Here is a 14,263-nt window from a genome sequence, read left to right as displayed (position 1 = left end):
AGACTGAGAACTTCACCTGTGACATCTGATACTATCTCCAGGTAGGCAGTGTTGGAACTGAATTGAATTATAGGTCACCAACTGGTCTCCAAAGAGAATTGGAAAACTGCTTCGTATGGAAAAAACCCACACATTTGGGCACAGAAATCGGAAGAGCTGAGTACAGAGAAAACTTCAGTTTTTTGAATTGTTGTTGTTTGGGGTTTGTTGTTGTTGTTGTTTTCTCTGCACTTATAACAGGTCCACTTCATGCTTTGAAGATAAACCTTGCTAGTCCACCACTGGAAGCTGATTTTGTTAATTTGTATTTTTTACCCCTTCTTCTTTTCGGTTTCCCATTCCCAAACCATGGCAGAAGCAAGATTAACCTTCTTTCCATCCGAGACCAAGTTATCTGTTCTTTGGCTCAGAGACCTCAGAAATAAAAGAATTCAGACTTCATGACTGGCACCAGTGGATCTAAACAGCTCTCTCTCAAAGCTACTGCTTGGATAGGAATTATGACTCCTGTGAGGGCTCACCTGGAAGTTAGCCTTTGTAACCCCTCTTTAAAAGCCCACAATTCCCCTTGACAATGAGAATCACAGCCTCTTAGACAGGAGGCCCATAGCAAAACAATAAAATTTCTTTTTCCTATTGCTCAAAACCTTGTCCTCACTATTAGAGCAGCTTCAGGGAAAAGGACGGAGATTTCAGGATCACACTGAGCATGATCAGCATGAGACATTTTCTTCATTATGAGGGATAGACTTAGTGCTAAATCAAATGAATAGGCCACATAGTAAGTCCATCAGGACTCTCATGAGGAGGGTCATGATTAGTCTGCATGTGCATTTATCTAAACCAGAACAATCCCAAGAGGAAAATGAGTCATAAGAAAAAGTGCTGCAAGGACCCAGAGAGGGTGGGGTCTTGTCATAATGGAAGGGAAAAGCCTGACTACAGTAATCGTAAGAGTGAATTGTCCTTGGAGAACCTTCCATTTTAATCTGCCCTTCACGAAGTAGGATGGACTTTTGTGATACCATCTTACCTCACTAACTGAAGAAAATACCCCACATTCTTGTCTCTAGCCTTACCCAGAAGACTGTCCTGGAAACTTCCTTGCATGTTCACACATCGTGCCACTTTACAAGTCTTCCTGAGAAGCCCTAGGAAGGCCTTCCCATAGGGTATCTGTTCCAGGGACGGTTGTACTTTTTCAAGCATATGAAACATCCTGCAGTCAAAAAGAAGCCAGAGATGATAATGATGCTCCAGATGGCAGGTCATTATAAATCCATCTAAACACAGACATAGGCAAATGTCTGGCAGTCCTCATATGAAAGAAATTAGATTCTTCGAAATGGTTCACTTAATATTTATTTGTTTGTTTATGAGTTCCTCCACCCTGATTTACAAAGTGAGGGAAAACCATTTATGGGACCACATAAAATACAAGAAAGAGAAAAGAAAGAGGGAAAATAAAAAACATAAAATAAAATGAACTTTGAGGCCAAGAATACATTCCCTACTTGATGTATTTGAGTGTGAATTTCCTAGCAGCTGAGGAAAGTAGAAATTGATCACACATATAATTTTCAGAGTCATAAAATAAAAACAAGGCAAATTTTCTGGAGAATCAGGACTCCCAAGGCAAGACTCCCATTAGTAGTTAATGTGATAATTCTGAGTATAGTTCCAACAAGAACCTCAAACATATGCATTCCTTAGACTCAATTAGTTCCTGAATTTCTTATGAAAGATTCAACCAATAGTTAAATTTAAGGGAACTGTTTAATATGTTATATTTTTTAGATGCTTTCTAAAAACTATATACCAAAAGTTAGATTCAAAATAAACATCTTTCTATTCATTCATTAGCAATAGAATCTAAATATTGATCTATCATTTGAATGAGAAGCATTTGACCTCATTTTGATGACAAAGTATTGGGAAGTTTTCCATCCAATGCATACTCACAGGGTGGAGACAAGCTGGTGCTCACAGCCACCAGAGGAGACATGGGTCCCAGGTGAGGCAACAGCACCCTTCAACTGGAAGAGCTGAGAACAGGAAAGGCTCACTTCTGACAGCTGTGTCTCCAGTTCCTGCCAGCCCAAATACTCTTCCGGTACCGAAACTGGCATGTCTGTGTGCCCAGTAATGACCTCTTGCAAAATATGGTCCTTAATAAGAGAATAAAACATCACTTGTAATAAATAAAATCATTCAAATGTGGGTATTTGAAATGTAACCTACCTAGCCTGTGTAACCAGGGTTCCACTTGAATTGGGCATCAAAGACTATGAACTATAGGACCATGAATACCAAGTCATAGTGCTAGACTCGAATCTTTACTCATGTCCAAAATTATAGACCCCAAAATAAAACCTTATACAGCAATAGAGTCAGGTAACTTATAACCCACTTTATTAGGAACCCAATAAGCAGGGACCTAAGTAGCATAGTCAGCTGTGGTAGCTTGTATCCCCACAGGTCCCCAATAAACCAAGCCTTCTGAAAATTGAACTCTCAGTAATCTCCTCCCACAATTCATCTAGGCCTGGCTCTGACTCATATTAATCCACAAAGTGAAGCACAGGTGACTTATGCTAATTCCAGTCCTACCTTTTCTAAGCTGTCCTCACATGCTTTAAAAGCCTTTCTTCTGGCCTATTTTTTGGATGCCTGGATACCTTGTGAGAAGTCTATCTACCCTCCTGAGAAACTATGTGAGGAGGCTCCCCAGAGAAGAGAAGCCTGTGACTTCGGTGGAGCATGAGAGGTTCCAGTCCTCCACATCCCAGCTGAGCATCCAGAGTCCACCCCCCATGGCCCTCTGACTATAACTACAGGAGAAGTACCCAGTAAGACCATCAGAAGAAGCCCCTAGATAAGCCCAATCAACCTGCAGAGTCACAAAAGATAACAGATGTTTTGTTTTGTTTTCAGCCACTAAGTTATGGAATGGTTTGCTACTGACACATCTAAGCATCCTTAGAAAGGCTATCTCACATATATGTGACCTAGAAAAACACTCATCACTGCAGCAGATCCCGCTGGATCCCAGCTCCATGTGAGACTATGAGTTAGGCTATATAGACACAGGGAAATTTGAAATGGGCTTTCTGCCAGAAAAAAAAAAAAAATTATACCTGCTAGCAGGGAAAAAAAAATAATGTGCAAATAGGTAGAGTCTTTTCATGTGCTTGCATGACTTCAAACACACTTTTCCATCTGCCTAGCATTCTCTCTGACTTCTCATTGCTTCCAAATCTTATGTCTCATTTTAGTAAGTCTCATCAACATCTTAGCGGAGATTTACAGATGCTGAGCCCCTGTGCACTCATGCCATCTGCCCTGCTCAGCCAAGAGACTGTGTTCATGTTTGTATTCTCTTCCACATGCCACCTTGCCAAGCAGACACTGAGAAAGCATTGATGGCTGAACTATGTACACATGACCATTCCATGTTCATTTTCCTGTGACATTATCACTGGTTTTATCTCATGGCATGTAAGGAAGAAGTTAAAAAAGAAATAGGTAATTCTGGAAGGAAAAAAATGAAGAAAAAACATATTACTATAATGTTTAGTACTCAGGAAGAAAAATAGAAGCTAGACTTGACATAATAATCTTTCCCAAAAAATTGCCGAATAGTCCCAAGTTGAGTGCTCTGCAAAGGTGAGCGCTCACAGAAGTGTTCTGGGCTGTGACATGACAAACACATGATTTTCAAAGTCTGTGACCCTGAAAGCCAAAGCTCTGCTATAAGTTGACTGATCACCAGAGTTATCCCTCCACTTTTCTCCCCATATGCAGCTAGAAATGGAACAGGATAAATGGCCAGGAAACCAGAGAAGCAGAAGTGCCTGGTTTGAAAGTTTGAGATTGTCTTGGGGAAGGTCAAGTTGGTTTTGGTAGACTCCAGGGCACACACACTCCCAAGCTGTCAGACAGAAGGGATGGAATTGAGGAACACAATTCAGGTGGCCAGTTTCCTTTAGGTGTATGAACAATTAATTCAATATTAGCATCTTCAGTTAAATTAACTGAAATTAATTTCAATTAATTTAAAAAATTAACCTTAGATATGAGCCCAGTTGGTGCCCATGAAAGAGATCAGATAATGGAGTACTTACAACATCCTTTACTGTACCAAGTAGCCTGTTGAAAACACTGGTCTCATTGAAGGAGGTATGGTTGCACAACAGTCCCCAGGAGTCCCTCCAGATCCCAGGGGGCAGAGGGACCTCCTTCTCAGACAAGCGTTCATTTAGGCAGGGAGCAGTAGCATTCTTCGTCAACATCTAAAAGATTAATGAGGATGGAAAAGGGTAACATTTAGAGAGTATAGTCATGCTCACCATGAGCTCAAGAACTACAAATAGAAACAAACAATCAAAATGTTAAAATGCAACCTAAAGTTCTTCAAAATGTGTCTATTCTCTTTATTTTGCTAGCACAATCCATAATAGGCAAAGCTTAATATTGCATGAGCTTCTTCAATGTTTTATGAAAATGGTTTATGTATAATCCTTGGCTGTGATTTACCTGCTTTAACCCTTCAAAGAACACATCCTTTTCTAGTTTCCATCGATCAGGTCTGCCCTGCATAGAATTGTTCGCTGAAGTCTCCAGGTGAATGAGGATTGCTGCAAGATCAACAATTCGATTTATTCCTCACCCAAGTTAGGCATCTTCAAGCTTGATTTCTATGTACAGTGTGAATCAATAAATTGAATTCTAAAAACACACATTTCAGTAAACTTGACCTGAGGTATTTCATTATCTTCCTTGGAAAGGAAAATGGGGAAAGACATTATAACTCTGTCTTATCCTTTTTGAAGACACATGAATATGGGTTCCTTGTTAGAGGAGAGTTTTGCTTCTTTAAAGCAATATCCCCTCCTCATTTCTTCTCCCTCCTCCATCAGATGACGAAAAGACAGCCCACTCAGGCAAAAATGAAAACCTGACTTCCTCAGAAGAGTGCAGAAAGAAAAGCATCCACCATAGTCATCAGAAGTTCCAAGGACTTAAAAGTTCCAAGAAATAAGATCTCTATCAGATACTGAGAAGCAGAGGGGAGGGATATAAAACATAATGATTCACTTACTCACAATGCACCCTGGTCCCTCTCCAGCCTGAGAACTGTTTCTGCTGATGTGAATGTAAAAGTCAGACTTCAGTCCTAGGAAACTGCCTATCCCAGCCCACACTGTAGGCATATATTGGACAGTAGGATACACCTGTCACTTTGACAGTTTTGTGTATTCAGTCATGGCATGCTGTATGTGAAATACCCCAGAAGGCTTCGTAACAAAGCATAAATATACATACAACAGCAGCATAACTTAGCTTCAAACTTTACAACATTGTCAGGCAGTTGCAAGTTCGTTTTCCAATAAATGTCATGTTTGCTCTTAGTGAGTTTCGGTGACAAATAACACTAGAGTTGTTTTACCTTGGATGAAATGCAAATCCTGGGCTATTGCATTCCTGAGAGCACCACCCAGCTGCAGCAATCTCTTTAGGTCTGGCCACTGGGGCAGGCTTTGCAGCACACTCTGCAATTTCTGCAGACTCTGTGATCTAAGAGCAAAAAGAAATGAGTGAAATGAAATGAAAGTGTTTTAAGGCACCAGCTAGGGAAATGAAACTCCCATGCAAATGAAAACATCTCACTGCTTTGAAAACTGTGTTCATGGACTGAAAGTCTCATTTCACCATCTAACCAGGTTCATGACAAATTGCATTATTTGTATCAGCTGATTTGTAGATTCTTTTAGGTACTGAATATGGACTAGACATTCTCTTTTATCCCAGAACAGGAAAGTATACTCCTAACAGTATGGAAAAGAAGTGAGGATTGGCATAAAATTCCAGGTGGAATTTATCACTTTTTGCCTCAATGTGTATGGATGAGATGTAGGAACAATTTGAGAAAAGTTTCAAAATATTGAAAAGCTGTATGGTGATGATATACAGGATCCATCAAAGTGGTCCCAACTAGGGCAAATTAACAACACCTGTAAGAGTCTCTGAAGTCAAAGGGGGACAGTCAGGCTGCCTGACACCTGCAGTACCTGGAGTTTTAGATGGCAGACATGTTGAAGATGGAGGTGGAGTAATGAACCTGAGGCCAGCTGCAAAGACTATACTATTGAGATGTTCACCTTCAAAGCCAAGCAGAAAAGTCACCAGGGGAAATGTTTCAAGCACTACTCCATTAGAGATGCATCTGCCTTCCTACCAGAGCATCATCTCACTAGGGCTGGCAGAAGAGACAAATGATTCTCCATCTCTAGACTCCAGTCTGTTAAACAAGGTAATATATTCCTCAAATAAATGCAGGAATTAACTCAGAAGAGAAGCTGGAAAGAAAGTGAGTCTGAGAATGAGAGGAAATAGAAATGGAAGTGAATGTGGAAGACTGAAGAGCCAAGTGGGGGGTCATGCTGTGGGGAGGCCACTGCCCAGAGCAGGCAAATCCAGGCTGAGTCTTCTTGCAAGCACAGGGCATCCTCAGCCATGACAAAGGCAAGCTCAAAGGAGAGAAGCGTAGAAAGATGTGGTTTCTAAAAACGCCAAGCAAAATGTTCCAATGGTGGAGCTCTGGCCATGCCACAGCTTTCAGCTTCTAGCCTGCATTTGGACTTTTCAACCCTTGGTCTTCACAGAATCTCAGTAGGCCTGGGTTAAAGGCAAGTTTGATAACTAGTTGCTGCTGTCCTGTAATTGGTAAGCTGATGGATCTGAGCACTGAAGAGGGTATAGAGAGATGGAGGAGGGTTCTGATGACAATTCTCCTACAAGAGATCAGCAGGAGGAAAACCATCCCCACATCCATCACCATGGATATATGCCTGTCCCTAGCCTGAAGCCAGAGGCAGCTTCTTGGACTGAGCCTCCACAGGATGAGGTAGGGCTAGAGTACTCATTGACACTTTGGATTACACTGAGGAGGAAGCCTGGGGCTTATGGAAAGAACTGGAGTTTATAGGCAAGAGGCAACTGTACTTTATTTTACTCTCTCCAGGGGAAAAAAAAAAAAAGATAAACTGTGTGACCTGAAACTTAGATCTGGGCTGTCGAATTTGTTCGAGCTCTGGCCAGCAAGGACATCACATGGCCACCTCCGTGAGCAGACACTTTATAGCCACGTGTATGTTGCAGAGTCAGTCCTTACTGGAGCCTCCCTCTGAGTCCTCGGCTTACCAGGAACACAGATGAAGAGCTCTCACTGCCCAGTCACCTGACCGATGTGACTGGACAGGAGCAGACGAAACCTCAGAAGGTAAGAGGGTTGCTAATGATACCAGGTGCTCAGAAGGAAACGGAGAGCCTGATGATGTTCTCATTTCTTTTGGTTGAAATTTGTGATTGAGGAAGAGAAATGAACAATTGGGTTTGGAGACAGGATGGAAAGAAGGAGAGAGATTTCCTGGACCAAGACTTGTGATAGTTTCCTGCCACACATGAACGGGAATTTTTACAAACATTTGCAGAAGCCTGGAGGCAAGTGGCTGACTGATTTCATCAGAATGTTCAAACTGGAGACACAAGGACAAAACCTTGAAAAAGAGGCAACAGAGACATCAACAGGTGCAACAAAATCAACCACCAAAAATACTAAGGTGGGAAAGGGAGCACCAACAATGCTCAGGTGACTAAACAGGGAGGACAGTGTCCAGCCATGAATATGGGGTTAAAGTGTGCAGCCGAGAGGGAAAGTGATAGGAACATCAACCACACAAACTCCTACTGGAATAGGACCATGACTCCATACAAAAACAAAAGAAAAAAAATCTACTCCAAAATTAGTAAAATTAATAAAAGAGATTACAAAGTCTTGATCTTGCCTTTGAGGAGACATTTGACATCCAGGGATCAAAACCAGTGAATCTGAAAAAAAAAAAAAAAAAAGAGAGAGAGAGAGAGAATGCAAAGAAGGAGGAGAGAGTTTAGGAGATCACCTCTGTCAGTGGCAGAGGTGAGAAGGGCCAAGGTTTAAGAGTATCTGCTCAAGGGTGGGGTGGGGGGGACATCCTCCACACAGGCATCTCTGTCAAGCCTCATATCAGCCTAGAGATGTGTGCAGATTATTCCTTCTTGATAGGTGAAGACACAGGGCTCCTGGGCAATCCTGTACAAAGACTCCAAAAGACCAGAGGGTTGATACCTAGAAAGAGACTGAGAGATCATCTAGTGATGCCATTACCAGATGGGGAGGCCAAAGCCCAAGGAGGACAACAGAAGGGCCATAGATGCACAGGCAGTGGACTTTTTTGTCACCTAGACAGACAATGGGGCTGCAGTTTTGTATTACCCAAGGCAAAAGTGGCATCTAAATAGAGACATAGAGGCCATTTGCTTACATTAGAGACATAGAGGCCAATTGCTTACATAAGCGATTCAGAGGACAATTGCTTATTCAGTGCTATTAGATACGGAAAATGACAAACCCCACAATAGTGAGGCCTGGGAAAAGGGACTGAAAAGGAAAGCCATACATTGACAGCATTGATCCTTTCCCAGTACATTCTTTCCCAGTGACAAGACCAGCCCTGGGTAGGAAATTATCCATCCAAGCCTAGACTGAGAGTCTCTAGGAAGAACCAATGTATTAAACCTTCCCAAAATGAGTCCTTTCTCAGTGACAGTACAATGAGACCCCAGAGGTGAATATTGACCACTGTCCCTAGACCTTTCATCTGACCCACTGACTGCTAACCCAGACCCTCCATTAGACACACTCTGGCAATAATTAAATCACCTCTCAGGATGACCTAGGTAAGCCCAGTCCCTTTCTTTCTTTGGGGCTCATTTTCCACTAGGAAAGTGGGTCCCATGGTGTCATTTTGTCCCTGTATCCCCTGTTCCCGTGTGAAACTTCATTCTTGAATAAAAGATCTGAGCTGATTTGTGAAGTTTGCGTTCATCCTGGTCAATTTTGTGCTAACAAGTGCACATAGCAGGTGGATGGCAAAGCCTGTGCTAGGGTCCTCATCTTCTTGACCCTGAGTGTGTATAGAAATTATGTGTGGGGGCCAGGAGACCTCAGTTGTCCTCAACTGGTACTTGGGGTAATCTTAAGCTTCCTTAATCTTTGTATGAGTGAAGAGCCAAGTACAGGTTCCCAGGGGCTTCATTTCCTAAGTCAGAGAACAGGCAGGAACCCAGGCTAATGTGCCATGGGCAGTTGAGGTTTATAGGGTAATTTAGGGTGACTTAATGTGCTGTGTCTATGAATGAGTAGTGCTAACAGACTTGTTAAGCTTCCCAAACCACTCAACAGGGAAGTTTTCAATAAGCCAATGCAAAGTCTTACATCGAAATACTCTGCATCTGAAGTTAATTGATGACAGCACGTTGTGTAACTGTCTTTTGTTCAGCTCATTGTTTCAAGGTGTACCTGCTCTTACTGATATTCACCTTTCAGTTGCGCTCTCTCGCTCTCTCTCTCTCTCTCTCTCTCTCTCTCTCTATATATATATATATATATATATATATTTCTATATTTCTATATATCTATGTATGTATATATACATATATAATTATATATATACTTATTTATTTTTTAGTTGTAGTATATACTTATTTATTTTTTAGTTGTAGTTGGACTCGATACCTTTATTTTTTTATTTATTTTTATGTGGTGCTGAGGACCGAACCCAGGGCCTTGCACATGCTAGGCAAGAGCTCTACTGCGGAGCCACTTTCTGTTGCTTTTATAGCCCTTATAGAAATTTCATTGCTGCCTGAAGCTCCAATACCTCTGCCCCAGGGCAACTCTTAGTAAAAGATAGAAAACAAGACCTTCATAGCAAGATCCTATTTCCTAACTCCTTCCAGAAAATGTGAGAGACTAGGAAATATTGGGAGTTGCTATTCATGGTGTAATTACAAAAAACAATATATCCTTATACAATTCTGACATCATAATTCCATGTTCATGGAATTAGAGAGCCAGAGCTCATGTGGCCCATGATATGAAATAAACCTTTTTGAGATTATATTGAGAAATCTAATTGTTTTCTTCCAACAAAGATTTTAATTGTAAGCATATAATAAAATTCATTTTACTTCAAATTGTGACACTTACTGAGAAAAGAGACCCAATCTTACAGAAATGATCATTTTGATGAATTAATTTGATTTCCCTAAAAATTAAAAAAAAAAAACAGTTCTACTTTTTCCCACTTCTAAAATATTTCTAGTCTTAATGTAAACATTTCAAATATTTGCAACTTTATAATACGAAAACAGGCAGTTTCTTGTGTAACAGTACTTCTGACATGTATTTTAGAGGTACTGTTCATTTTAAAATACCAAAGACATAAAACCTAAAATCCAGGAATCTGGTATCTTCTCAAATGTCATTCCCCCTTTAGATTGCCTTCCACATCTGAACTGGTGTTCAGAATTTTTCAAAATGTTCTGCCCTAATTGTGGTCTAATATGAAAGTCTGGGATTTCCCTTTTGTTAACTTATCACCATCTATGCTAGCTGGCGACCTATGCTGGGTTTCCAAATCTGACTATTCCAATAACTTAAGAAAACAGTGAAGAAAGCATGCAAACACACAGAAGTAGCTTCTCAAAATCTGGGAGACCTCTCTGACCATAGGGGTCCATGGAAAAAGAGAGAGAGCCTCTGGAATTCTTTATTCTCTATATAGGGGACACACAAGGGGAGGTTCCATGGAACATGCAATCGAGGCATCTTCTGTTAGTCAGTGCCAGAAAGTCCCTTCTTAGAATGTGGACTTAAATTTGAGATCATAAATGTTCTTTAAAAATAGATACTGACTTATAAAAATTATTCATGCATTTGTGTACATAAAAACAGTAGACTAGAAAATACAGTGAAAGGTGATTTATAGTCTCAAGTAATATCCAATCTGAGAGTAAAAGGAAAACACATAAACCAACTTAAAAGAGAAAACAAATATTCTATCCCTAAAAGGGCAAAGGGGTAGAATTACAAAGGAACAGGTGAGTGTAACTGAATCCCACTGGGTGACACCTACTCCTGGAGCCACAACTCATTATCCTAATAGAGGTAAAGCCCAAGTTATGGTGGGACACAATAATTGCTTGGTATCTCTTGCTCAAGACTTAAGGGCATGTATTTCCAGAGCAGCTCCTGACATTAACTAAGAATTAGTTTAGCTGCAGTTTCAAAAAATTTGTTTCTGATAGTAACCTCAGGCATTCTTGAAAATTCAGCATTGTCTATCCTTGTTAGTAACAAAAGAGAGAAATGTGCCTTACATCTGTGAAGAGTGAAGACTGTCTTCGGGCCCCTTGGATGCCAAGCTGTCACTCAGGATGAGCAGTCCAGTATGCAAGGCTTCCACCACTTTCCATGGCTCATCCCCTTCTTCGAGCTGGTCCCTGAGGGCCCCCAGACTATGGCCAGCACCTGTGAGTATCTTCTGAAGCAGGCCACCCTGTTGCCACTGGTGAAACACCTACAAACTCAGAAACAAAAATATGATTATTAATAATAGCATTACAAATAACATATTTAGTGAAAAATATTAACAGACCATTATAAATGATAGCTAACATTTTATTTTCTTGAAAACTTAAAGTGTCTATTTATAACTGAATTTTGACTTCATATCCACTCAGAAATTAAAGTTGATGAATTGTAATAATTGATACTGCTAGCACCTTAGTTTTTTCTCTCCCCCACAAAAGAGAAACAAAAGAGAGAAAGAAGAAAAGGGCAACAGCATACATTGTTTTAAATTAAATATTATTTGAATATGAAACTAAGCTGTTTAGGATAATTTAAATATGCTTTAGGTATTTTAAAATATATGTCATCATTGATACACAGTCATTAAATACCACTTTATGACACGGAGCTGGTAGTTATGATACTAAAGAAAGGACCAAAGCCAGCCTCAGCAACTTAGGAAGGTCTTAAGCAACTCAGTGAGACCTTGTTTCTAAATAAAAATATAAAAAGAGCTGGGGATGTTGGTCAGTGATTAAATACCCCTAGGTATACACAGTGGCCAGGATGTGGGGGTCCCTAGTACCCCCCCAAAAAAAAGACCATCAATATTATAGTTTATCATCCATCAAAATAAAGCAAAATAGATCTTCCATACTCAAATGAGCATGGGACCTGCATGATGCAAAGGTATGTGAGCCTGAATTAACCATGTATTCAAGTAACTCAGATAATGCACAAAGCAAAAGTGCACATTGATGTTGGTCACCTCAATGCCATCCCTTGATAATTTTAGTGCTTGATAAAGTTAGTGCCAGCAAGTGGACAATCACACTTATATTTTTGAAGGATGCTGTATGACTATTTGAATATTCAACCTATATCATCTGAGCATATTAAGGGAGATGAAAGTTTTAATGGGCTGTGTTCTTGAAGGAAAAAACACAAAATGGGAAAGTAACACCTGAGATTGGGAGGTGATGGGTGTGGTGGGGAGGGATTCTACTTCAGTCTCCAAAACTGCCCAAGAAACACAAAGCTATGAGTTGACCAGGGCCTCTGCAGGCTTCCAAGGCCATCTGACAGGTATAATGACTAAAGGTGTGCTACTTTATATCAGCATTTCTGAAAACAGATCAAAGCCTCCATTCCCCTTGTTTGGCTTTAAGTCCAACTTTTTTTTTTTTTTTTGTACCAAGAATTGAACATGGGGGCACTTGACCACTGAATCACATCCCCAGTCCTATGACTATTTTGTATTTTATTTAGAGACAAGGTCTCACTGAGTTGCTTAGCACCTCACCATTGCTGAGGCTGGCTTTGAACTTAGGATCCTCCTGCCTCAGCCTTCCAAGCCACTGGGATTACAGGTGTGCGCCACTGCACCTGACCCCAGTCACCATTTTTATACAATACTTCTGAGCAAAACCAGACAAGAAGGCACAAAGCAAGTGAAATGTGTGTACACAGATATCCAAGGACCTGATCAAAGCAGCCTGTGGTCAGGGATCTCACATCCCAACAGCAGTATGGATGTAGGAACCTCTTAGTTGCCAGGTGTGTGTTTAAAACACAGATAAACTTTTGGCAACTTGTGTTGAAGGCCTTTTGACCTGAGGCTGGTGGACACCCATGAAAGAAGGTATACACAGTGGCCAGGATGTGGGGGTCCTAAGGCCTTTCCCCAGAAAGGATATGAAATCAAAAGGTGAAGAACATGATGTTGAAAGGAATGAGTGTGGATACTGCAAACCAGTAGCTCCAAGTCACAGTGTCCAGATGCAGGACTGTACCTGTCCATACAGTCGCAGCCAGCTGACCGAGTGGATGAGATAGTTCTTGGCTTCTGACCACTTGGGAGGACAGTCTCCACCACGGCCTTCTCTCTCTGTTTCGTCCTTGGATATGCTGGACAAGACTGAACACACCATCCTCTCTAAGGAGCTGTCTGTGGGAATCTGGCAACAATATGAAAGAAATGCTTAAAAGTAAAACCTTTGTTTTTTCCTAGAACATTTCTTTTCTAAAAATAATACCGCAATCTTTTCAAAGTGAAGCTCTTACATTTGCCTGATTAAAGAAGTAACTAGGTGACAAAGTGTTGCTTATAGTGTCTGTGTGATTTATCCTGAGGGTACACTTTTGTAGTTAAGGAAGAAAACTGATCCTATTTTTCCGAACTGGCCATAAGCAACAGAAACAGCTGTTTATTCTAGCAGAAGACATGAAGATGACATAAACATGGTTCATCTTCACTCTCCCACCAAAGCAAACAGAGGCCAGCCTAGTTTAATTGATACTTTGCATTAACGAAGTTGCTTTTCTGAGAAAAATTTCTTTTCTAATTATCAAAACCTACCTAATTGGGAAGATTCAAATTGAGGTCCTGGTTTAGAAACCGTTTAACGTTTTGCATCAAATATTTATTTTATACACAAACTTCTCTAAAACTGCTCTCTAAATACTTAAGTCTGTCATAGAATGAGTTACATTCCCCTATAGTGGTGCTCTATTTCAGGAATTTTATTGATTATTGCTATTAACTAAACATTTGTGCCCCCCCCGCCCCGCAAATTCATATACTGAAATCCTAACTCTCAGGGTGATGAACTGAGGAGGTGGGACCTTCAGAAAGTGCTTACATCACAAGGGTGCAGCCTTTGTAATGGGATCAGTGCCCATACAAAAGACCAACAAGGGAACTCCTGCATTCCTTGCACCATGTGAAGATGCAGTAAGAGGATGCTGTCTACGAGCTAGAAAGTAAGCCTTCCGTGACATCAGGGGCACTGGAGACTTGACCATGGA

General features: G+C 40.7%; 1 protein-coding gene across 1 annotated transcript in view; it reads right to left on the bottom strand.

The window, feature by feature from the left end:
- The window catches only part of Abca13 (ATP binding cassette subfamily A member 13), a 437,088-nt gene that overhangs the window by 372,689 nt on the left and 50,136 nt on the right, over positions 1 to 14,263 (bottom strand). Inside the window, exons 9-15 of the mRNA XM_071608614.1 lie at positions 13,249 to 13,413; positions 11,263 to 11,462; positions 5,450 to 5,577; positions 4,537 to 4,637; positions 4,125 to 4,292; positions 1,963 to 2,168; positions 1,080 to 1,219 (exon numbers count right to left, since the gene is read on the bottom strand). Of these exons, the coding sequence (XP_071464715.1) occupies positions 1,080 to 1,219; positions 1,963 to 2,168; positions 4,125 to 4,292; positions 4,537 to 4,637; positions 5,450 to 5,577; positions 11,263 to 11,462; positions 13,249 to 13,413 (1,108 nt within the window). The remainder of the gene's footprint in view (positions 1 to 1,079; positions 1,220 to 1,962; positions 2,169 to 4,124; positions 4,293 to 4,536; positions 4,638 to 5,449; positions 5,578 to 11,262; positions 11,463 to 13,248; positions 13,414 to 14,263) is intronic.

The sequence above is a fragment of the Marmota flaviventris genome, chromosome 1 (assembly GCF_047511675.1).
Source record: "Marmota flaviventris isolate mMarFla1 chromosome 1, mMarFla1.hap1, whole genome shotgun sequence".
NCBI lineage: Eukaryota > Metazoa > Chordata > Mammalia > Rodentia > Sciuridae > Marmota > Marmota flaviventris.
Note: the sequence above shows the minus strand (reverse complement) of the source record. Positions and strands in the feature narration are given on the sequence as shown.